This window comes from Monopterus albus, unplaced genomic scaffold, assembly GCF_001952655.1.
Source record: "Monopterus albus unplaced genomic scaffold, M_albus_1.0 scaffold30.1, whole genome shotgun sequence".
NCBI classification, from domain to species: domain Eukaryota; kingdom Metazoa; phylum Chordata; class Actinopteri; order Synbranchiformes; family Synbranchidae; genus Monopterus; species Monopterus albus.
Window position 1 is genome coordinate 1713174 of NW_018127910.1, and position 24687 is coordinate 1737860.

At 37.9% G+C, this 24687-nt stretch overlaps 1 protein-coding gene across 4 annotated transcripts in view; it reads right to left on the bottom strand.

The window, feature by feature from the left end:
- LOC109958127 (glypican-6) overlaps positions 1-24687 on the bottom strand; it is a 103311-nt gene that overhangs the window by 75041 nt on the left and 3583 nt on the right. For 2 of the 4 annotated variants that reach the window (XM_020596517.1, XM_020596516.1), the window contains exon 1: positions 1318-1786. The exons of the other annotated variants lie outside the window; for them this stretch is intronic. In XM_020596517.1, coding sequence (XP_020452173.1) covers positions 1318-1468 — 151 coding nt within the window. In that variant the 5' untranslated portion in view covers positions 1469-1786. Of the gene's footprint in view, positions 1-1317; positions 1787-24687 lie in introns of those variants that run through there. 4 annotated transcript variants of the gene reach the window in all.

Genomic DNA, 24687 nt, shown 5'->3' on the forward strand with positions numbered 1-24687 from the left:
TTTATTGGTGATGACCTCATTGGCAGGTGAGCAGGACATGGATCCAAAGGATTTAATCAGTTAGTTACTCAACCTATCTCTGAACAGGTGCGCCTGTTATCAAATATGCAGCCTTTTACTTGTGCCAGATTCCCTGCCCTATGGAAAGAATCACTGGCCCCGAAGCATAATGACAATCTGGAGAGACAGCTGATATATATATATATATATCCTTAATTACTTTTCTTCAGATATAGACATATTCACATACGCACATAACAACTCTGCTAAGAGTAAAACTGTGAAATCACAGAATTGAACTTGTTAAAGGATTTTTGAGAATGTTAATGAAGTATCTATTAAATAAGCATTTTGAGATTTGTATTTAGAATTCTGCTATTTCAGTTTCCAAGCTTTGACAGCCAGTAGAGACTCCAGCTAAACATCATAAATCTGTTTTACTGTAACAAACCTAAATATGTCATTCACTCAGTAAGCTATTTCGGATAATTGCTCAGTGTTGTTGAAATTATGTAGAATGACTGACGCGTGGTTTTGGGTTTCTGTTGTAACTATTGTGACCCAAAAGTCCTGCAAGATCTAGCAGCTCATCTCATTTGCGCTGGACAGGAGTTAATCCGCAGACTTGACCAGTGATTATCTCTCCTTGGTTAGCACAGACCTCTGCTGGACACACGCAGACAGATCTTATCACAGCTACCCGGGTGACCGGTTTCAGAGGCAGCGTGGATGCTGGCTGATAGGATATCTTAGCACGAATACACAACCACTAAACAAGCACATCAATTGTCAGGCCCGGGGACGTTCCGGGGTTTTACAGCAGGTTTCTTGATTACAGAGAGCTCGTCACTTCACTGGTCAAGCTGTAGGATCCAGGAGGATGCTCCAGTTGTTGGTCGACCAGACAGATCAATTAGGACTGTTCTGGCAACTGTATATAGGCTAATAGTCTATATATCCCCAGTATATGGTTTAAAAGTCTGGCCAGTGCGAGTCGCAGCAACTTAGTGAGTGACAGATGGCCGAGGTGCTGTATAACCCATTGATTAGACTGATGCAGTCGCAGGTCACCCCTGCAGCAGGCAGATCGCTTTACAGACCCACATTGATAGAAATGACTTTGCATCACAGCTACGATGGGGAAGTTTGGGATTTCCAAGTTGAACTTTTAACTCCACACAGAGCTTAACATAGAATACAGACGCGCTTAGGTGATAATATACCCCATGTTTATTTGCGAGGCTATTTATAACGTCGTAGATTATTTGGCAGGTTGCAAGTCTAAGGGAGCAGTCTAAGCACTAAGTCCAGCCTTACCTGGGATCTCCTGAACAGGAACATGTGCGAAGCTGAAGCCTTTCTCGATACAAGCCTCCCTCACCTCGCTGCAGTTCCGTGCTTTAAAATCTGCTCTCGCCGCAACAGACAGGAGAGAAAAAGTGCAAATGATGGTCTGTAGTCTGAGCATGGTTCACCTCTGTGGAGATCCTTTTTGTTTACGGGTCTCCGCAGTATCCCGCTTGCTGGTAAAAAACTACCCTGCAGTAGATCCGCAGGTAACCTACTGAATGACTGGGCGTTTAATGGTTGCAACTCAACTATTACTGACTACCAACACATTTCCCAAAGCTAAGCCGGGTTCTATTGCAACCGAGAATGGTTAAAAGTCCCCCGGCGTCGCGAAAAAGACGGTTGCGAGTGTGGGGGAGCCACATGAATCCAGACAGTGCGTTTTCTCGGCGTGTTGATTCAACTTCGCTGAGCAGACGAAGCCCCAGGTCGCTGCGCTGAAGTGGAACTGCTGTGTGAGAGGAGCGCTCCGCGTTCACAGGAGATGCACTGACAAGGCAGAGCGGCACACAAAATATGGAGTGGAATCAACTCTCATCGATTTAAGGGGGGGCTGCAAGTCGCCTCATACCGGAGATGTAGTGGAAATCAAAAGGGTGAATGGCAAAAATTTGCTACAACAAAATATCAGTCAGCTTTTGAAAAAAGTTAGGTTATACAGAACGCAACATTAGACAGTACTGTTGTGAACACTAAAGGCTATTTGTGGATATTATAGATAAGGTAACTAAATCACTTTTGTAAATCCTTACGTGTGTTTTATTTGGTTTACAAGACTATTTGTGAAATGTAGTTTATTCCACTTCAGCGTTTGGCTTCTATCCTACTATGAAGATGCTCAAGTGAAGGTGATTTTACAGAATTCATAAAAGGCTAAGTTCTTTTTTTTTTACCACCTTCATCTGACACCAAAGTGAAACACCACTAGTATCAAACTCTATATGTGACAAAGACCAGAAGGCAAGCTTTCATGGCTTTAATGATTTTGAAGAGCTTGATCCTGGGTAGATCAACAGTGGATTAACGTGGCTGCCATCACTGTGCAACAGATTCCTTTTGGTATGGGCTACCACACTTTGAAATGTAGGCTGCTTTAAAGTGACACTGTCTTATTTCACAGGGCGGTACTGCACTAGATGATCATGGATCAGATGGGTTCTCTTGTTTGTGGCACAAGAATCTCCACTTCCCTTTATGAAGTCACATTGGATTGCCTTCAAGACCGACTCATTAATATAAAAATCTATTAAATATGTTAACTAGGTCAAAACTATGTCCTCTGACCAATCACAAGAGCAGTTTTGCATGTCCCTCACAGGTAGCCATCAGAAATTGAAAACCCTTAATGGTCAGTGACCTTAACCTTTAAAAAGAGCGTCTCATCAGATTACAGCACTGGGGGCCTACAAACATAAGAAATAAACAGGTAAAACACTATTGGAAGCATAACCTCAGCTACAAATCTCTAAAACATGACATTCAATTAAAGGATGATAGAAACAGTGGCAACCATTATACAACTCCCTTGATCTACTCTCCACTACTTTTATACTGAGACTTTTTAACCTGGACAGTCACAGTTAATTAATGTACTCAATTTTGAAACTCGGGGGACAGTTCCAGCCAAATTAAAAGTTTTAACACAAGGAAAAATTAATGTCATGGGAAACTCTCAGGTAAGACAGCTGTCAATTTGCCTAACTAGACTGTGTCTGGATGTGTGTGTGTCAGCACTTCCGGGATATCCAGGCACTCTCAGGACAGCTAGAGATGCAGTCCCGTCTATGTGTTCTGAATTTGTCTAGGGCAAACCACAAAGATTACATTCTAATCTTTGTGGTTTGGCCGAGATTAAAAATTGTATTTTAGCATTGTATAGAATCTATACACTGCCAAAGAAAACCACAAAGATTACATTCTATACTATAGAATGTAATTTTTGTGGCTTGGCCGAGATTAAAAATTTTATAGAGATAGTGTATAGAATCTATACACGGCTAAAGAAAACAGTAAACACCATGGCCATCAAAGTGACTGAACTATAGCTGTGGCTATTGTCTTGCTACCAGTGTATTTAGCAGCAAAATGTACTTGTACAGAAATAATCTGAGCTGCCATATGCTGCCACTCTGATGGGTCTTATATGGGCATATTATCAAATGGACACACAGCTGCTCCTCAAGTCTCAGCAACCAAGATAAGTTACACATATAATCACATAAGCAGGTAATTAAACTCTCAGTCATTGTCTTGTAACTTCCTATTGGTAGTTACCATTACACCTGGTACAAAATAGAGTGAGCACCTAGGACAGCTCCTGGATCAGCACCTTGGAGAGCTCCACATCCTTACAGGTACCTGGACCTCCACATCTTGTTTCTTACAATACAGAAAGGCTGTTGTGCAGTGTTGCGATCCCCCGAGCCTACCAACCTTTTCACTTTCTCAGAGTGAGACCAACCACTTGAGGAGACTTTCTTGGTCATCAGCCAAAGCTTGTGTTTATCTGTGGGGACTGTAACCAAGATAAATCATTAAATCTGTCCCCGCATTGTCCAGCATACATCAGCTGTATCCAGTTTTCCATACTGATGGGTACTGATGGTGATCGTTTTAACCATGGATGATGATGTACACCAGGTACTATAGGTCTTCATATCCTCAATATATGTATGAAGGCAACATACAATATGTCTGTCACTCTTATGTTTTCTTTGTTTGAGTGGAAACACTGCATATAATTTTTTTATACCCTGTACTGCTCTGGACTCCATATTTCAAGTAACACTCTTTTCCAGCACATGTAACATAGGCTTGTCCCTGTAGTTCTGCCAGTCCAAAGATATTCTTCTCAACCTTGAAGAAACATGTCATTTGCTAAAACTCATAAATGTTTGTTATTTTTTACCATTTTGTGTCATGTCACGCTGCTTTAAACTCTCTGAACAAGTGATCGTCCTTGTCATTTTTGCTGGAAATAAACATTAGTCATTCAACAGCAAGAGGTCGCCTGTCAAGTAAATGTAAGCTGTGTAAAAAACACTTTTTCTTGTGAGGACAGCCTCAATCTGTCCACTGGATCATCAGATCACCAGATAAATCAATTTCTCCTGCTGCCCAAATGGTCCAAAAGATATGCTCTAAGGTTTGATTAAATAAAAGATAAAATGACATGCAGCTACAATGCTTTGGTTACATGTACAGTTTGGACAGTTTTAACATGGCAGTTTTTTTATGGGTCAGACAAAACCAATCTAATATACAGTAGGTGTCCCAGTTATTACCAGTGATTGTGACAGTTGTATAAGTTGGTCAGCTTCATGGATATGCAAGAATTATATGTGTTGAATTAATGCTATAAAGGCTAAACCTGGGCTCTGCCTTTATTTGCTATTTTTTATTGTTTCTTTTACTTTTTTATTTATTTTGCAAAAGCTATAATTATTTAACAATTTGAATATTGATTGATTCTCAACCTGCAGCATAGAGTGTACCACATGAAGAATATATTTGTGCTGGTCTGTGTCATACTGTGTCTGTTATTCTTGAACCCTTGTAATATTTATCATTGTGGAAATGTTCAGTGGATCATTATGCAGTTGTCCAACTAAAATGTTTTAGATGGGTTACTGACAGAACTGTTGCAGCACTAATCTTGAATCCATGCTATTGTATATTGTACATATGTATAGTGTGATTAATGGCTGAAGACAAATCACATCACATTACAAAGTTTTTGTTTTAAATTTCATGTCATCTTTATGATGTAGGCTATAGTCCTGTGGCTATGATTTTTCAAATACTGAGTGAAACCATTGTTTTTAGATATTTATTGCACACACATGTTAGGATAGTGCATGTATAATGAAAGAAAAAGAAAGAAAGTAAGTATAATATAACCTTTTATCATCTTATGACTGTGTCACACTGACAGTAGATAATGGAAGTTTGATTTTTGTGATGTGCAAATGCATGTGGACATACCTCACAAAAATACAGAAAGGTTCATATATATTTTCATTTAAAATGACTCTTGGTAAATGTTTTGCCTTCCTATGATAATGCTTTCTTCTGTTTTGACTATTTTTCATAGCAGATGAGGGGGGTGAATAAACTTCTGTCTGATCTGAACTGAGCAAAACTTTTCATACAGTGCACCCTGGCATCCAATTAATCTAAGATAAACCTCTTATAAAACAGCTAATATTGTATCACACATTCAAACACCACTTATATAAGTCACAAAGAATGTGTCATGAAGAATGTAATAGTTTTATGGGCAAATAGGTTTTTTTTTTATTCCAGATCTTTTGAGATATAAAGATAACGTATCTCAAGAGGCATTTTGGTTACATAGAGAGAATTCATTCAAAGGCAGAGAGAAAAAGAGCTAAGCAATAAACAACTCTAACCATGTAGAACATTTAAAAACTTGGAAATGAGTGCATTTGAGAAAGTTCCAATGTTTTTATTTTTGTTTTGTTTTTCTTTTGGCCTCCAAATGCTTTCTGCCCATATGACGTCTATTTTAGTTATATATTCTGGCACTGAAAAACTCAAATGTTTCCTGAGAGAAATGGTTTGCGTTAGTCTATAGCTTCAGCAACTATGTCCCCATTCACATTTCTCTGAGATGTGAAAAAACGGACTTCAGCATGAGTAGGCTGGAGCTGTGGGAAGACATAACATCACCTGCTACACTGAACAGATGCTCAGAGGACATGGACTCTTAATTCACTTTCAGTGAAACAAGCTGTTGTTGAGCTGGGAGGCAGAAAAGCCACGAGAGAACAATGAACAAACACCAGCTTCTCCAGTGATAAATTAGCAATCAAAATAATTAGTTACCTAGTCACCAAACCCCTGACCGAGTGCACCGCTCCCAAACCTGCACCGAAAGTGGGCACCAGTGTCATTAACTCCAGGTGAAGTATGCCTGATTATATTAAATCGGAGCTCATCTTGGATTGCTTTTGCATGAACCTCCACCTGAGAGCTCTTTGCTTGGGTTACTGGAGCATGAGGCTCATGGTTACTGAGGCTTACAAACCCATCAACTGTAATTAGAAAGGAATTTCAAGTGCAATATGCCATAAAATGTGTTTTACCTATTCTTTTATTCAGATTTTAACCTGCCCATATATCTAAAACATAACAATAAAACATGTCATCATTACTCACAATAATACAGCAAGTTTTCTGAAGGAAAAAAATGTGTCCTTGCAGCTGAAATTATGCAGTAGAATGTTTTGAAAGTTAAAAAAGTGTAGTGCCAGGATCATACAAATACTAAGTGATACTCAAGTAACAGCTGAAATTGAAGTGTTGAAATAAGTTTAAGTAACCACTGAATTAAGTCATGATTGTATTATATTATATTATATTGTGCTGTATTGTATTATATTCTTGCAGGGATAACATGATCCATTAAAGACTGAAAACCAAAAGAACTCACTTGTAACTGCAGATTGTAATTATGTGTAGAATGAATAAATCACATGGTACAAATCAACAACAATCACAAAGCTAATTGCCATCACCTGAAATCAAGTCAGATGATTCCAGTTTAAACATCTTAAACTTCAAATTAGCTGAGGTTGTCCTTGCTGCATGTATTCTATGCAAACTCAAGCATGAATAATATCTACGCTATATTATGGTGCATTAATATTGCTATGTTTATGATTAGGAAAAAGAAATTCTGATATTTTTAACTAAAAACCTTGATGATATTGGGTTGTTTCTTTGTGATGAATGGCTGTACAAAGATGGAACTAATCACCAAGAAACACTATGAAAATACTTAACACTGAAAGGTACCCATAAACCATTCAAACCATTCGTTATTGCACAAGCCAGTTTATGAATATTTACCATTTTTCTAGGTTTCAAAATAAGCTTGGCATAATTATATTAGAGGTGTGAGAACTGTATGCACTGCCTTTTTCCCTTGCTCTGCCTTTTGACTCCAGCCATGTGCGGTGTGTAGTTGTTTTCAAATGTAATTCATTCTATGATTTAATCCAAATCTCAAATTACTTACCATGGTTCTGATTCCACTTGCTTTGTTCATGTTCTGATACTTATTTTCTCACTGCAGAGAATAAATCACACAACACACACAACAACAAAAAGTGAAAGAAAAGAAAATTGCTCTGCATCCTTGAAGTCTCTGCCTCATCAATCAGTAGTTCTCTCAAATCTATGTCAACTATACCCAGGAGGTTTAGAATCTAATAAGAAAAAATTAAGTCTCTTAAAAAAAGGCACAAACCCAACAGGGTTCGGCACCCAAAGAGAACGGTAGCTCCTGTCAAGTACGACAGTATCATCATGCATACTGGTGTCAAAGGCTACATTATCCTTATTCATGTCTTATCCAGTTTTAAATGAAAGAAAATCTGATGTAGTTAAAACTAATTTCCAAAAGATACATATTTCAAATTAGGTTTATAATTATGCAGATTCATTCATCTTTACTACATCTTTCATGACCTTCATGGCTGGAATGAAGCATCTTTACCAGATCTTATTCTTGTCCTTTAATAGTGTAATACACCAAATACTTCTGAAATACATTATGTAAAACATTGCTAGAACAATGGTACTTATGGACTGTCAGGATCCTTACGACACAGATTAAGTGTGACATTTGTAACAATTCCAGGTACATGCAAGAGTGAGAAAATAAAAGCACATGTGATAAAATTGTCTCCTGATGTGTTCGGCAGTGAAACTTCTGGAAAGTATGACCAGAGAGGTTCCATACATTCTCCACAAGCCTGAGGCAAGGGGAGACTCTGAATATACATTCACTACTCATTCTTCATCACCTCAGCATTTGTTCATTGCATTAGAAACAAACATGTTTTTGGGGCATATTCTGGGCTGGCTATAAGAAACGAATCCATTATATAATGAAGGATGACCAGCTATTACAGTATGCAAATACAGCAAACAGCAAAACATTTTCCTCATATCGACTGTAGCACAGCCCTGTAACATTCAAACCAAAGTGTGCAGCCGTTTGTAAATCTCCAATGAAAAAAATGAAAAACATTTGAAATTAACACACACAATTCACAGCTTTAAATCATTATCATGTTTGATCTTGTACAGTGCGACTCCTTCCTCTCTGGGACTTGCTGAAAATGAATTAGCAATCTGATAACTTTGGACTGCAGTCTAACCTGAACGTGGACCACAGTGAGGAGAGGAACCAGAAAACACTACAGTAGAAAAAGGCCCAGTCACAGCAATAAAACTGGGCAGATTAGCACATAAAGATAAGTGTCATGTCATTAGATCTGACCATTTTAATGATTTACGTTTGGTCCGATGGCCTTGGCTGCCCCAGTCTGGGCTTTTTATGGTACGGTGCTTAAGGGCCATGGTTTATTTCACATATAAATATTTAGCCGGCTCTGATTAAGAACTGTCAGTTATCTTGTTATAAATTTAGCAAATATCCAAAGACTGACTACTAAATCATGTTCATAATTAACTGTAATGATTTGTGAATAATCTAATTTTCTGTAATTACCCTTTAATTATTCTTACATACAAGAAACTGACACAATATCATGATTTGAATCATTAGGAGACAGCAGAGAAATATGAGTGTTTTGCAGTATTGCAAACAACAAAGCAAAAAACAATCACTGAAATCATCCAGTCATCATAAGTTACATTACCTTAACCTGCTTTTTTTTACCCTCCATATCATTGAGAGCATTTTATGGTACCCCCAGTTTACTGGGGTTGCATGAAAGTTAAAAGTAATTAGTTTTCAACCAGTGACATGTTATTTCTTTTTCTGCATTTTGATCTTTATAGGATTTCTTTATTCTACTTATGTACAGGAATACAAATTTCATATGCTGCACAATCCTTTAAGCTTGGCTCCTTCCCTCTTCCCAGAGCATCTAATTCAGCATAATGAATCAATGGCAAATGAAGCTTGTGACACTGTCAGTGTATGAATCTATGAAAGTGTCGAAATTGATCCAAAAAATGTCCTGCTGTTGTGTAATACTGTGGTGCTTAAGAACAGAATGTGTATCTTTTAAAGAAAATACATTCAAGCTACATTTAAAAGTTTAAACTTTTTAAACTTAACTTAATGTTTTAACTTTGTGGCCCTTCCCCAAAAACATAGTATTTTATACTACATATATAAAAAAGAAAACCAAAACAAATATTCTCAACAAACCACACCACCTGTTGTTGAATACAATAATACTACATTTTGATTGATGTGAATAAACATTTTGTTTGCTAATGTCAGGTCATTTTTTTCTAGGTTTAAAGTAATCATTTAAATAAATGTGTGATGAGGGATGGTGTGCCAGTCTCTAGTTTAGGTAAAAGTTTGTTTATATGTACTCTGTGCTTGTGCCTCTAAGCAGTCAAATATGTCAAAATCATTTGAAAAGTGTTACCAAGGAATTTTCTTTAAAAGGGATTATTTAATTCAACCAATTGTATTAATTTTAACAATTTCATATTTAAATTTAGTTTAAAAAAATGTATTAACAAATTGAGGCTGGACCCTGACGTGGTTTAAAATCTTTCAACAACTGTGATCAAAAACTTTAAATCAGACTGGTGATTAAGTCTTTTCTGCTACTTAAGAGTCATTCTATTACAAATGTCTAGGAGGTGCAAACATCATCCAAGCAACCCAGCTGAACTGGAAGCAAAATTTAGCTGGTGACATCGCTTTTTCATTCAGCACAGCAGACTGATGTTCATTATGACTGTGCCGCCAACAACAAGAGCCAAATGAATCAATACAACCCAATTAGAAACACAGTATCTCTCGGATCAAAGGCCAAGCCTGATCTTAGGAATGTGACCATTAGACAACGAGTTAATATAGAACCCAGTTGTTCTAGTGACAGCGGCATCCCATCTTTTGACATCCACTGCCACTACAAGAATACAAACAGACTTTCATTGTTATAGCCCTTATGCAATCAATTTCAATCTAAAGCTAGTGGTCAATCACTCTCCAGTGGTGGACACACAGAGCGTGCAGATGAGTTTGGAAGGGAGATAACACTCCTCTAGTCTGATGCCCCTGATCTGTTGTGCTGGGCAGAGCACACTATAGCACCAGGGGCTGTAAGCAACACAGCTGGGACAAACCATCCAAATCCTGGCTTCTCTCTGGCTTAATCCTTCGCTAGTTCTGCATCTGCCATAAACCACAATGATTTGGAATATTCTGGGCACCTGGAACATGTTCTGAAAATATGCTGCAAGTCAAATTACCTGTGGGAATCAGTAAGACACAGCGCAACCTGATGGCTTATACAAACAGATAAAACAAGATGGATGGGAACTGGGAACGAGCATCAAAATCCAAACTGTGCTGTTACTGAAATGTCCAAGTTTGCACATGTTGTTTTGTGCACAGGCATATTTTTGAAACAGCAGAGACAGGAAGCATTGAAAACAGCATGTGAGCTTGTTATAATGTGAGAATATATATTTGTGTCTGTTAAGTGGTAAGAGTGTTGGAGTTTATTTTTGCCACCAAAGTTCAAGAGATCGACTTCAAAATGAAAACCACTTCAGTGCACTTAAAAATCATGTTTTTTACATGAAAGCAGCCTGACAATCAAGGTCAGGCGCTCACAGGTAACTATCTTGTTTACACTGGCCTCCTGTATTCATACCTAACCTGGGCACTTAAATCTGTTGCTTCTTTATGAACAACACTTAAAATGGTCAATCTATCTTTTTTAAACAATATTATGTTGTTTTTATTTTTAGGCATGCTAGGGCTGGAAATGTTAGACTGTCAGTAGGTCAGCTGGACCACTGCTTTGGTCCAGACTGAAATACCTCAACAGCTTTCAGATGGATTGCCAACAAATCGTACTGACTTTTGTGATCGCCGGACCTTTCCTCTAGTATCACAATACAGCTGACATTTGTGGTTTTGGGAGAAATATTTCAGCAACTCTCGGATTGATTGTTAACAAACTGTACTAACTTTGGTGATCCCCTGACTCTTGTATCATCATAAAGCTGAGTGAAATGTAATATTATGATATAAACATGTTAACATCATGGTTGTGATTAACATGCTGACATTAGCATTTAGCTCAAAATCTAGTTCCTTAAATATTTACATTTTCAACGCCGTCTCACCAGAGATATCCCCACTGCACTGTTTCAGACTACAGCCACTTCATCTCCTTAATAAGAAATGTCAGTAAAATATCATTGTCTGCATTCATGTCCCTTAAGAAAGGCCACCACAGAAATCTTAACTGTAGCTATATTTCACACATGCAGCAGCAAAAGAATTTTGTGTGTTGCTCTGTCCCAGGCACTGCACCTAACCACACTTTCAATGCCCAGTGCTCATACACACTGGACATTACACATTTTGGGTGCAATTTGTAATTGGCTGTAATTTTATTTTCCAAGTGTATATACCAAGGAGGTTTTCCATTGCTGTACACATTTATTTCATGGTAAATGTGGGCAATGCATTTGTACAGTAAACTGTTAACATATATTTGTGTAAATATTTCAACTTTATTTCACTTTTCTGTCAAAATCTTGGTGTATTTTAGAACATCAACATATATCTTTTTCACTCCTGGGCCTGTCATTTGTTGACATAAGGTACAATAACAAAATAATAACCTTTTTTGTGGTTGTGTGTGTGCACCTAAAATGTCATAGGGTATTTGATGGATACACCTGAACATCTCTTCCTTTCAGGTGAAAAATGTGTTGTCTAGCACACTCTGAAAACAAATAAAAAAAAAGACTGAGTAAGTCCAGAGGGCCTGTGAATCATCTTCTGATTCAAGTGAATTCCTATCATGTAAGTGACCCACTCTGAGAATTCAAGCCTACCAATATGCAAGGGTCCAACCACCTTGGGGACCCCAAGTCTAATTTGCTTCAAACCTGAAAGGCAGATAATAAAGCTGATCTGACAGCGAGTCAATTCCCAGCTTCCCTCATCAAGAATACATTTCATTTCAAACATCAAACTGTTTGCAACCAAAATGAAAAACCCTTTGCATGGATGAAAGATGGGGTGGGGGAGTTGGGGGACCTTAAGGAATCCATATACACTTGACAAGTTTGAAACAATATCAGCCTGAGTGTTCTGAGCTTATGTATGGTCCAGCATTTTAATTAGCTAGAACAGAAGTGCGGGGCACATTCCTTTGTGCTCGTAGAAAATGTAAGATTCATCTCGAAAGGACTGCTGGCATCATGTGCTAAGGTGTTGTGACATGCATTGTGTTCTTTTGGCGAAAGACTGTTACATAAAGTGTAGCATAAAGTTTAAGTATAGTGAATATATTGAGTATGTTGTCGGTGGGGGTGGGTGGATTGATCCCTAAAGTAGGCTATTAATTCTATGGATATAAAGTTTTGTTTTGAGTATCAATGGTATATAATTGATAGCATCTACATTATCAATACCAAATGTAGCCCCACCCCAATGAGCCTATCTGCAGACTCACCACCTGTTAATGCACTAAAAGGAGGCTTCCTCACCACCTTAAATTCTAGGATGACTCATTTTGTTTTCCACTACAATACTTTTAACCCCTGTATTCTGTTTAACACAGAGCAACTATCAACCCATCACCCACTCATCCTACATAGGTGTAAAACAAACGTACCCTTCTTCCAAAAACAGCAGACAGTAAACACTGCAGGAGCCACTTTGATCAAGAGGAACCTGATTGGCGGGTTTAGAGTCAGGTTTATGGTTCAGGTTAGACTTAGTTGCTAGGAATATGGTTAGAATTATGGGTCAGGGTTAACAATTTACTCTGGGCGAGGTTGACCATGTGCTAATCTTGTTCGCAATCTGCCATCTTGTCTGCAGCCAGGCCCCTCTCTCTTTTATGGGTCAGAGTGTGAATTAGAGTTGAGCAGAATGACATCTTAACAAATGGAGGACTACAAGATAAGATGTAGTTTTGTCCTGAAGCTGACCTACATATGTTTAATGAAAATATCCACAAAATGTTCTCACAGTTTTTCGAAGTTATATTCAGACTGAACATACTGTATATGCAAAATGTTCATCCTGAATATATCTGCATAATGATCACTGTCAACATATCCTTAAAGTTTTACCTCAAGGTGACTAAAACATAATTAGAGTATTTCAGTCCGCCAACTGACAAGAAACTGATATTTATATGTGTACAGAATAAGTGCATTGTTAATGATTGTATAGGCTCTGACCTCATCTCGCTCCACAAGTATACAGCAAACTGGAAGAGGCGGTGATTAGAAAGTGGCAGAAATAAAGCCCTTGCATGCATTTGCCACACTGTTCTAGCATTTGAAACACAAAGTAAATATTACAGCCCAGACTACTTAATTCAAAATAAATCATCTGTTGTAAATGGACATGCTGGCAGGAGAAAGGCTGGGATTATTTCATACTGTATTTGAAATCAATGCTGATAAAACCAAACACAAAGAAAATGATGCAATTCAAGGACAAGAAAATAATGGAATTAAAAAAGTACATGGTACATTAATCGATTTTTATCTGTAGCTAAGATTTTGGGTCAGCAATCTGTCGATTGCTGGCAGTTTGCAGTGGCCTGTAATTAAAATAAATAAACCAGCCAGTAAACCAGCTAATTACAGATCAGAGAAGAGTTGTCATGATGAAGCTTTGCATCTTAATGAAAATTTCTAACAATATCATGCTTGGCTATTTCGGAAAGCGAGGTCTGAATCCTTAAGTATCAACATCTCTTAAGCTATCCTTTTGTGTTATGAGGCAGGAATAACCTTTCCTATCATATCTATAACTTGGTGTTTTGAAGGAAGTTTGGTTGAGGGAGCAGTACAGTCACTTCTAAATTATGGAATAGAGATGAGCATGTGTGTCATTTTGCAGCATAAAATGATTTGATTTTAAAATATTGATTAATTAGCCTGAAAGCTTTTGCACTCAAACTTGATGTTAACTTTGTTAACATCTTGGATTACAGGACACAAGGTACAGTGTAATTATTTGGTATATGATAGGTTAGAGCTAGAGAATGGCCTGTCATGAGGCCCAACAGATTTATAATGATACACCCTGATACCCACTGCATAATGTCAAATCATCAATTAAAATGAATACTGAGCTTCCATAGGAATGTCCACTCAACTTTTGTCACCGTTTAACTATGTATTGATACCTGACAGGGTACCATTACAATTTTTATTGGGTACCTATACCATGACAAATATGTAAATACAAGATAAGAAAAGAAGCTAAGAGGTTGGGGAATTACAGGGCACCACAACTTTGTGTTAAAGAGTGATAAATTACACTGCAACATCTCTCTCTGTCTCTCCCAACAAATCCCCCTTGAGCAAGCACTTGGCGACAGTGGGGAGGAGATAGATAGATAGATAGATAGATAGATAGATAGATAGATAGACTGCAATACAATTACTTATGGTAAGTGTCACTGTATTTTTGACTGTAATAGTGCTGTCACTGAGTATGCCAGCTGGAAAATAAAGCTGTCTTTTGTTTACCCCTTTATAAAAATAAACTTCAATATTTGTAATTAAGGGTGTTGTTATATAGCCTGATCTACCGGTATATTTGCTCATTCCAAACTAAATTCACATTTCTGTCTTCATTTACAAACTAACCTGGTTTTGTTTCTGGGCCTTTTGTTCAGATAGAATGAGCTGAGGTGAACTTTCTTGGTCCACGCTCCATTACCATGATGACTCTGCCACGAGGTTATAGCTCATTAATTCAAAGCCTGTATTAGTCCTACTGGAATAAGGGAGGCTCTTTATTTGCAGAACAATAGATATGACTCCTAAGAGATGGTATACCTTTAAGATAGATTGTATTATTGCGTACAGTTCTTATAGAAATGTACATTAAAATTAAGCTAATCTTTGTAATGAACCTTTAATGTAATAAAATATAGTTGTTTTCTAATAAAAACACAGTTACCCTGAAACAAAATGCTCTAGATGCACTTATGCAGGTTTAGATACATGTATGTGTGTAATACAATCCACCTACTTATTCATCAATAAACTCCACAAGCCTCTCGTTTTCATGTAATCTTGCACATTTCTCTAGATGGATTTCTTCTCTGATTTCCTCTGTTCTGTTAGAATCAAATGCACCCAAAAAGCAATTCAAATCTCTGCAGTGATGTGCAATTATGGAATCCACTGTGTGAAGAGTGACATATATTTTCTAGTATATTATAAAAGGCAGTATGAAATGGTACCATTGAGACAGATAAACTTTACTGTAGTCTTAAGAATGTCTGTCCCAGTGCACTGTATAAGGGCTGGCTGTCTGGTGGGCAAGTCATTTAAGTTCTATCAGAAGCCAGTCTGGTAGCATCACCAAGTTTCTTGTCTGAACTGTTTATGTAAAGTAAATTTCAAGCAGACTCTATGAGCACTTTTTGGATCACATTAGCTGAGAGAGTGCTTTTTACATCTAGGACAAAGGGCATACCAGTACCACAGTTGTGTGCATACCACAGGAGATGTTTCCCCAGTCTAGCATTCATTCAGAGCTGCCTTGCAGCAATTATGAAATTTAGTGGAACAGAAAGCAATTGCTGAAAGGAAATATTAGTTTATTTCTGACAAATGGTACATCTTTAGCAGCAGCCAGTGATGTGTGTCACCAGGGTTAGCCCCAGCTGTCTCGTTTGACATTGCCTGCAGGAGTACAAGTGTCAAGTGTGATTTTCAGACAAGTGGGGTCAAACCATCAATTCTCCTGACTGAAAATGGTGACAGATGAGTGCTTGCAGCTTTACTTTGTAAACTTTCAGAGGATGGAGCTGAAATATTATGCCAATTCAAGCCTGTGTAATTAGGAACCGTCAATCTAATAATAGCTCATCTGGGAATTATTTTTTGATGACAAATTATATGATTCATTGGCCACAGTGTAACTGTAAACATATCTTTTCACTGTGGGTGGCATAGGAGCATTACATGTAAGTAGATCTTAAAAGATAAGTGACATTGACGTGACGTCAATATTGCCTTTTATGGGATAAGCCAGTTTAGATGTAGAACCAGAGTACGTATATATTTCAACACGTAGAGATATACTGTATAATTGTACTATTACAATCAATCCCTTAAAGACTAAAAATGGCTTGAGCAGTGCCCTAGTATGTTACATAATTGCATGGGGAGGGGTTTTGTAAATCACTGAAGTGTTCCGTTTCTCACCCACACCACCCGCAACAGTACATAAAATGCAGTGTTACAAAAGCATGTCTTTTCTCTTTTGAAACAATTTATTATTTAAGGAGACACTGCTGAGAAGCTTGTGCCGTTCCCCTTTCAGTTCGTTTCCTCAGAAAAAAAAAAATCAATCTGTCATTTGAGCTTTCAAGGAAACTCCTGTCACAAGGTTTTATTTTCCACAGATTTGTGTATCAAACATTTGTAGTGTGCAGAAAAACAAAGGAAAGGGTCAGGTAATAAGATAACACCCCCGCACAGATAGTCTAAGATCAGGGTGCATAAGGGAATAATACACTGCTTCCAAACTTATCCCTTAATGGCAATTATGGTGCATTATATAATATACAGTGTAAGTATAATTATGTCAATGTTTGTTAAGATGGGTTATCAGAAGTACACCAGATTTACAATGCAGTGACTAAAATGACTGTCAGTGCATGCTACCTTGCACTATGTGACTTCACAAACCCCCTCCAAACCCTTGTCAGACAGTGCTCTGGTGAGACAGAGAGCCACTTAGACTGAAATAAAATAACTATAACCACTATGAACAACTAAAAAATTCACAATTTAATTATCACCAGAGCCATCAAAATCAGTGGAACACTCCTAGAGTTGATCTGGTGTCACTTTGACATTCTCATAGAACAGACAATCATCCATGAATGCAGAACTTGAAAGATTTAATACCGAAAGAAATTTTTATTTAAGCAGATGTCATAAAGTACATTTTAAAATAATGTCCTTTAAGGGGAAATAAATTACTCTCACAACTGAAAAGAAAGGTTTGCCTCTCTTTGACTGAACATAACTCTAGCAGTGAAATGCCATAAGTGAGATAATGCTATACCCATGTTTCATGTTGCCAATATAAACCCCAACAATGTGCAATCTTCTCTCTCGCCCGTCTGTTGGAAAATAAACTTGTTTCTCTAAAAAAGGTACTTTATGTCTTGCAGACATAATGCCACAGTGGCACAGCAATCGTTTATCAAACATTTCTCTTGCTTTTGGCCATGGCTAGTGATGTAAGTGAGGACAAAGAGTAAGGTGATAACCATCTATGAGGTTGTACACAATTTAAGAGTCCTGTATAGAGTCGCTCTATAAACAGAAAAATAGAACAGTAATCACGTTAATAAAATGGATGTTTCAACCGTAAAAAAAAAAAAATAAATAAAATTAAATAGGAAATAGCAGTTGTAGTCAGTAGTCTCCATCTCATCATAGCAACAGTGTATTAAATGTAAGACTGCATTTACTACTGTATAAACAAATTTATATTTAGTTTTAATTAGAATCTTGGCTTCAAAGTATTCTTTCTCTCTTTTTAAGGAGGAAATATTTTCGGAAGGATTTGTGTATTGGCATTCACTTGATCCATCATCTGCCATTCAGAAACCATGTGAAAACATTTGCTGTATTTGTTCTGGAAACAGCCTGCTTCAATTCTGCTTTTGGCAGAATGAATCATTTGTGCCTTCCAAAACCACTACAAATGTCTGTTACAAAACATTTTTTTTTAAATTAACCAGCTCTGCCATTTCCCTCAGCTCTGTGGGGGCATTTCCATGTTTTTCAACTCACTATTACTGTTTTGGTTCCATCTTGCTACTCTCATCAACCTTTTTCCAGTAGTAGTGAAAAATCGGCAATAAACCCACTGTACTTCACAGTGCATACTATAGAGTAAAATGTTATTATATATTGGTAATTAGTTCTGATAGCACAATGCACACACATGAAAAACAGAAGAGCACATACCAGTCCAGATTTGGATTTGTTCACACCATAGATACTTCCACCAAGGAGGTTATGTTTTTACCACCATTTGTTAGTTTTTTCACAGCACAACTCAAAAAGTTATGGATGGACTTTGATGACATTTTTGGAGAGGTAAGGTATGACCCACGGTACATTCTATTAGATTTTGGTGGTGATCCAGATCAACATCCTGAATCAAAATGTTCTTAATGAAGCCTAGGTGAAAGTTCAAGAAGAGCCTTCCTTCTCACTCCTCATCAGGAATTCTGACTTCTGCCGACCTTTCTTTCTCCTCTTCTCTCACTACCCCACTATCAAAATCTTGCTCATTCATTTTGTGTGGTTATTACCTTTGCCCAATAGCTGCCTTGCATGTGCCACTCAATCGGTTTATGGGTCTCATATTTTAATTATCTGTCTCTTTCTGCATTCTGCCTTTCAGACCTACAGTTTCACAGCCCACCTCCACTCCACCTGCGCCCAGCCCAACGGGGAATTCCAGGCACTCCAGGGTCCGTCCTTCTCCACCACCAGCGCCTACACCCCGGGGGGTTCCTCTTATCTCCTATTTGCTCCAGGCCTCTAGTTTAAAAAAGCACTTGGGGTCTAATCGCCAAAACCTCCTCCTGTGTTCAACTTAAATAAACATCCTTTTGTACTTATATTTTTATCTTCTTATTGAAATGGCATTATGGAGAAACTGCCTTGGCAGATGTTTGCGCTCTCTCCGTGCTGTCTAGTATAATGCTAGAATACACACAGATGTTTCAGCACCATCTACCCTGTGTAACCTTTCTATAACCCAAACCCAAGAGGTAGCCAATTTGATCACCTTCAAATTCATAAAAAAGGCATCTATGTTACTCCATGCTGCAATTTGGACAGAAACCGTAAAAAAAAAAAAACAGCTGCTACATGACGCTACAGGTCTATCCTGAGTGGCATCATTTGATGTGGCTGACCAAAGACTTTTAAGAGATACACTTTCAGAAATAAAATATAAAATGGTCTAGAATAAATAGAAGTAGCAGGGCCAGAAAACTGTATAGCAGCTGATATGTCAGCATTTGCAGTGCTGAAACCTCTGCCAGTGCATCTACCAGGTGAGCCTACTAGAAATTATGAGCAAATAAAAAAAAAAAAAAAAAAAAAAAAGGTTGAAGAGACTTTTAAGCCAAAGGGAACTTTGATTCCCTAAGGACAGGAAATGAGAGACAGGTGACAGTAAGGGTGAGCAAAAAGTAGGGCAGATTCGTTGCTATGAAGTAGTGTGGTTAAAGACATTTTATGTAATTTTGCAGCCCAGTACATAACCACGGCAGTGCCCCTTTTTTTTTTTTTTTTAGCAGACACGCATCTCTGGGGCCTTATACTTGAGCCTGCAGCTTCACACAATCATCCCCAAAGTGGCCTACATTTTTCAAGGAGGGTCTTGTTGTAGAGATTTATCCATCAAGGTCCACAACTTGCAACCATATTTCACTTCTCAAATCATATATCTGTGGGAGTAATTACACTGCAGCAGTATTTCTTGTCAGAAGGTTACAGAATAGTGTGTGTGTGTGTAAAACATAATATTGCTGGAACCCAATAACAGGGTCTTATGACATACATACTGTATTACACAAGTTCATTCAAGGTCTAAAAGCAGTTTGAAATCTTCAGTATGCGTATAACTTGTGAGATCCTTTATTTTCAAAAATATGTAAGTCTAGCAAGAATCAGAAACTTAGAATTGCTGATACAATTATTACTGACAAATGACAAGAGTCCACCTTGCAACAAATCAAGCGTGTGTACATTACATCAAGCAGGCAAGAATTGTTTCCTAATCTTTGAATTCTGTTCATGTTTCGCTTCACAAGCCACACAGTCAGCAGGTGCTGCATCACAAAAGATTGTGATTAAACTCCTTGTGAAAACTTCTCATCAACCTACTCAGAAAATTAATTGTTTTTCAGGGCTAATTCAAAAGAGCATTAGCATAAACTGACAGCTGCAGTGCCATATGCATATATAAAACTGGAGTTTATTCTGCTGCTGGGCATGATCCTGGAGCTACAGCCATGGTTAACTCACAAAGGTCAGCTGAAGGAAGAGACCCCTGTCAGAGTGGATGCCAGCAGTGAACTGCAGCCTCAGCGCCATGGCTGACCTGGGCATTTTTGTGTCTGTTAGCAGAATTCAACAGTCCCCTGAGACGTAACATCAACACAGACAAGGTTCTTTCTGAATATTCAATTAGCCCTACAAGTGGAGGAGTTAACCATGACTCTCTAAAGTGAGCCACGGGAAACCAGGAAAGTAGTACTTTTACAGAGCTCTAGGTTTAAAACTCTTCAAGTGCAAAACAAATCAATATCTGCTAAACTGTCGCCATCATGACTTGAGACAGACACAGCTGGGACTGGGTAATTACTCTTAGGATAACGGTCTGTGATCAGGACTTGCAGTGGCTTCAGAAAGTATGCAGGCAGCTTCAGTTTTTGCAGTTTATTGTGCAAAGTGTAACTTTATAACACTGCCATTTTTGCCAACACAATAAGGTATGCAAAAGGTAATGAGGTCTGAATACATCCTGAAGCCACTCTATGTTGATTAAGAGTCTGAGGCATCCGCAGAGAGTTGTGGGCTATTAAATGTTAATGAAACCAAACAGCTAACCTCCAAAAAACAGTAACTCAGGCTCACACATCTTCTTTAGCTTTAATCCCTGACAATTTCACAATAATTGCGCCATGAAGTCCAACTAATTTAAGCATGCAAAACAGACTCCCCTCAGTCCAATCTTCTAGGAATCATTGCAAATGGATTTTTTTCCCCCATGTTTGATTTTTATTTTACTGAGAAAAAGAGAGCACACTGCATCCAGATAAAGAATTGACAGTTGTTTGTTGTGGTCTATATACTAATCCAGAAGTCAGCAAGGGCAGTAACTGCTCACAGTAAAAAGCCAGTTTTGAGTAAGCCTGGACTAAAAAAATACGAGTAATGGGTTAAGGGAATAGTAATATTTCTATCATCCTGGATGAGGAGAGAGGAAGAGAAGCTGAACTCTGAATACAGATTAGAGATGATGGTCCATGAGATGAAAAACAATCAAGCAAAAAGGTAGGAAGCCCAGCACATCTAGTAAAGAGCACTTTTGTGCTGAGAGGATTGTGTCTTAATTAGTCTGCTTTTGAATGACTTGAGACAGTTGGCATCTGCAAAGGGATAGGCACTCTTTTCCCATGGCTACAACTAGGTAAAAGTTCACAAACAGATATTATCATCTCATAGCAAATGTAATATGATAACATATCCCAGGCACCATGTTGAAATATTTAATAACCCGAGTGTGATGTTTCCATCTACTCAGCCCTTGTGGAGTTGACTATACTCATATGTGACATAACAGACAGAGATTAGAGTTATTTTTCACAAAAATTACAAAATTTCACAATTTGTTTATTGAATTTTTTTCAGTTGTCTTTAAAATGAAAAATAATGGTACCGACTGACAGTCTAGTCATGCTTCTGTAGAAACTGAGTCTGCACCATAGACTGTCTATGGGCTGCACTTCCATGTAGTGGCATTTGAGCTAAATGCAAACATCAGCATGTTACTGTAACATACCGATGTTAAACAGTCTTTAAGGTTTACCTTACTCACCATTTTAGTGTAGCATGTTAGCAAGCTAATGTTTGGTGATTGGCACTAAAGCACAGCTGAGGCTGATGGGAATGCTATTAGTTTTGCAAGTATTAGACAAGCTGGAATTTTGCTGTGATACTGGCACTAGATACCATTTAAAGTCCACAAATGTTAACCTCATGATAGCAATAGTCCAAAGGTCAGGAAAGTCATTAAAATTAATCTTTTGGGAACTATTAATGTCTGTGCAAAATGTTATGGCAGTCCATCTGCTAGTTAAAATATTTCAGTTTGGACCAAAAATGTGGATGATCTGTCCAACAGACCCACAAACTACTGTAGAGTTCTTGCAAAACCAATTCAAGGTGTCTACCATAAGCACATACATTATGTATATAGTTTATAGTGGCACTATTAATGTTTTAAACAAGTTAGAATGCATTAGTTGATCTCTGAATTTGGCCTCAATAGAGCAATAACTTGAAAACACCAGGTGCCATCTACTTGACAACCCGCAATCATGCAGCATTCGACTGGCATAAGGTTTTCTAGCTGAAGTAAACAGAAGTTGCTAGAGCAATCAACATGGGCTGACAAGCAGAAATGCATCTTTTTGAGTTCATGTCCTTTCTGGATGCTGCCCATTTATCTTTTCTGTCAAATAAAAAGAAAATGATAATGAAAGGTGAACACTTCAGTGAGTGGCTCTCTCTGCAGCCTAAAACAATATGTCCACTAATGAAAACTAGATGCTGGATGTGGAGTATTCATCTTCTTAATATCTGTAACACATACCCACTCTAACAGTGGAATTTAGGTATTTTAAAAAAATAACAGGAAATACACTTTCAGTTCATGCATTGAGACTATAGGCTATAGAAATAGTCTTGAATGTATCTTAAAAAGTCAACATTAGGTTTTAGTTGCAAATTCTGCAAAACTACTTGTTCAAAGCACAAAACTCAATCTGTCATTTCTTGCAAAACACAAAAAAAGTCTTAAGTTGGAATACTGTGTTAAATATGCATGTTAGTTCTTCAGTTTGTACCATTTCATTCACAACACATTGCACTGGCCTTGCAATAAGCAGACACTAAGTATACAGAGGGCTCCCTCTGCTGGAGGAAGGTACAAACTGCAAACCAGCACTTACCACTTGGGCACTGGTATGCATTATAATGCTAAGATTAATAGGAACTAACAGCTATATCAAGTTTCTTGCTGCTTTTAGGATTAAGATGCTTGCCGCAGTGCCAGTGTAAAACTTCCAAATGTCCAGGAAGACAGTGACTACTGATCAAGTACCTCACCCTGAACTGTTTCTCACATTGCATACCACTATGGAGTTAACACCAACATAGGTAATGAGCTGTAATGAAGAACATGATAATGTTATATTAACAGAATAAAATCAAAGTAAATCAAATTATGGCTTTAGGCAGCCTAGATATTTTAGACAATGTTAAATAGGAGAATAAAAGAGTATGGGACAAACTTTAAAAATGATTTTGATTTTATATGCACCATGCATTTTACACCAAAACATTGTCCTTCTTTGTGGGGAAGAATATAGACCCGAAAGTAGTCTTTAACTTTTTTTTTTTTTAACAATAAAGCACCCTTTGTTCTTAAATCTTGTCAGACATGGAACCAGAAGACCACTGGGTTGTATTTCGTTACTTTATTTTCAAATTTGAAAACTGCATTACAAACAGGATCATTACTGGTTTTACACTCACCCATCTAGACTATATGAGCATTACAGGTAAAAGCACATCAAACAAGATGGAGATAAACTGATAATCTCAAGTTCAATACAAATATATCCTCAATACATTTGTGAGGCAAGAACAATTCCCCATGTCCTCCACAGGCCGGGACAAGTGCAATACCATACATGTATAGAGCATTGCAACCTCTCCCAACCTGCACAGAAAGGGATCACCCCTGATGGATTTGCTTCAGTTCTATGATCAGTTTTGCATGGATTTGCACAGCAGTACGGTGAAAAGCTGAAAGCAAACCAGCAAAACTAACCAGAGACTGATGTGCACAAGGTACTTTAGCAGTTTTCCATGCAGAGACTCGCATCTAGAAGTACTTTAAGTGCTCACAATGCAGTAGAATTTCATAAAAACTACCTGCACTATAAGCACTTTAATACTACTGAAACCTGTCCTTATGATATAACTGGGCTGTGGTGGAAACCTGCCTAACCACCATGAGGAATCAATATTCACAAAGTTCAGAGGGAAACACAGGCCACCATCAGTTTTGCATAGATTTGCACAACTCGTCTATTCTTGTAGTGCAGCTATGCAAAACTAGCAGAGAACTGCAAGATATTTGAGCCCAATTAGAAAATTAAAAATGGTGTGGTGGCGCATATCACAACCCCTTATGCCAGAAGGAGCACTTAGGGCAGTAGGTGCTAGTCTATTTCACTATCTGCACTAGATGCACCTTAGCACAAAGACAGTACTTCGAGTGGCAAGCAACACCCAAGAATCTGCCCAAGTGTCAGTGTATTGCTGTAAGTGCCTTCACTGCAGTAGGTATTACACAGTACTACCTGCACTGTAAGCACTTTGACAATACACAGACATTACTGTCCCCCAGTACCACAGGGGGAAGATGGTCACACTGCTCCATGTTAGAGTCCTACACTTCATGGTGGATCT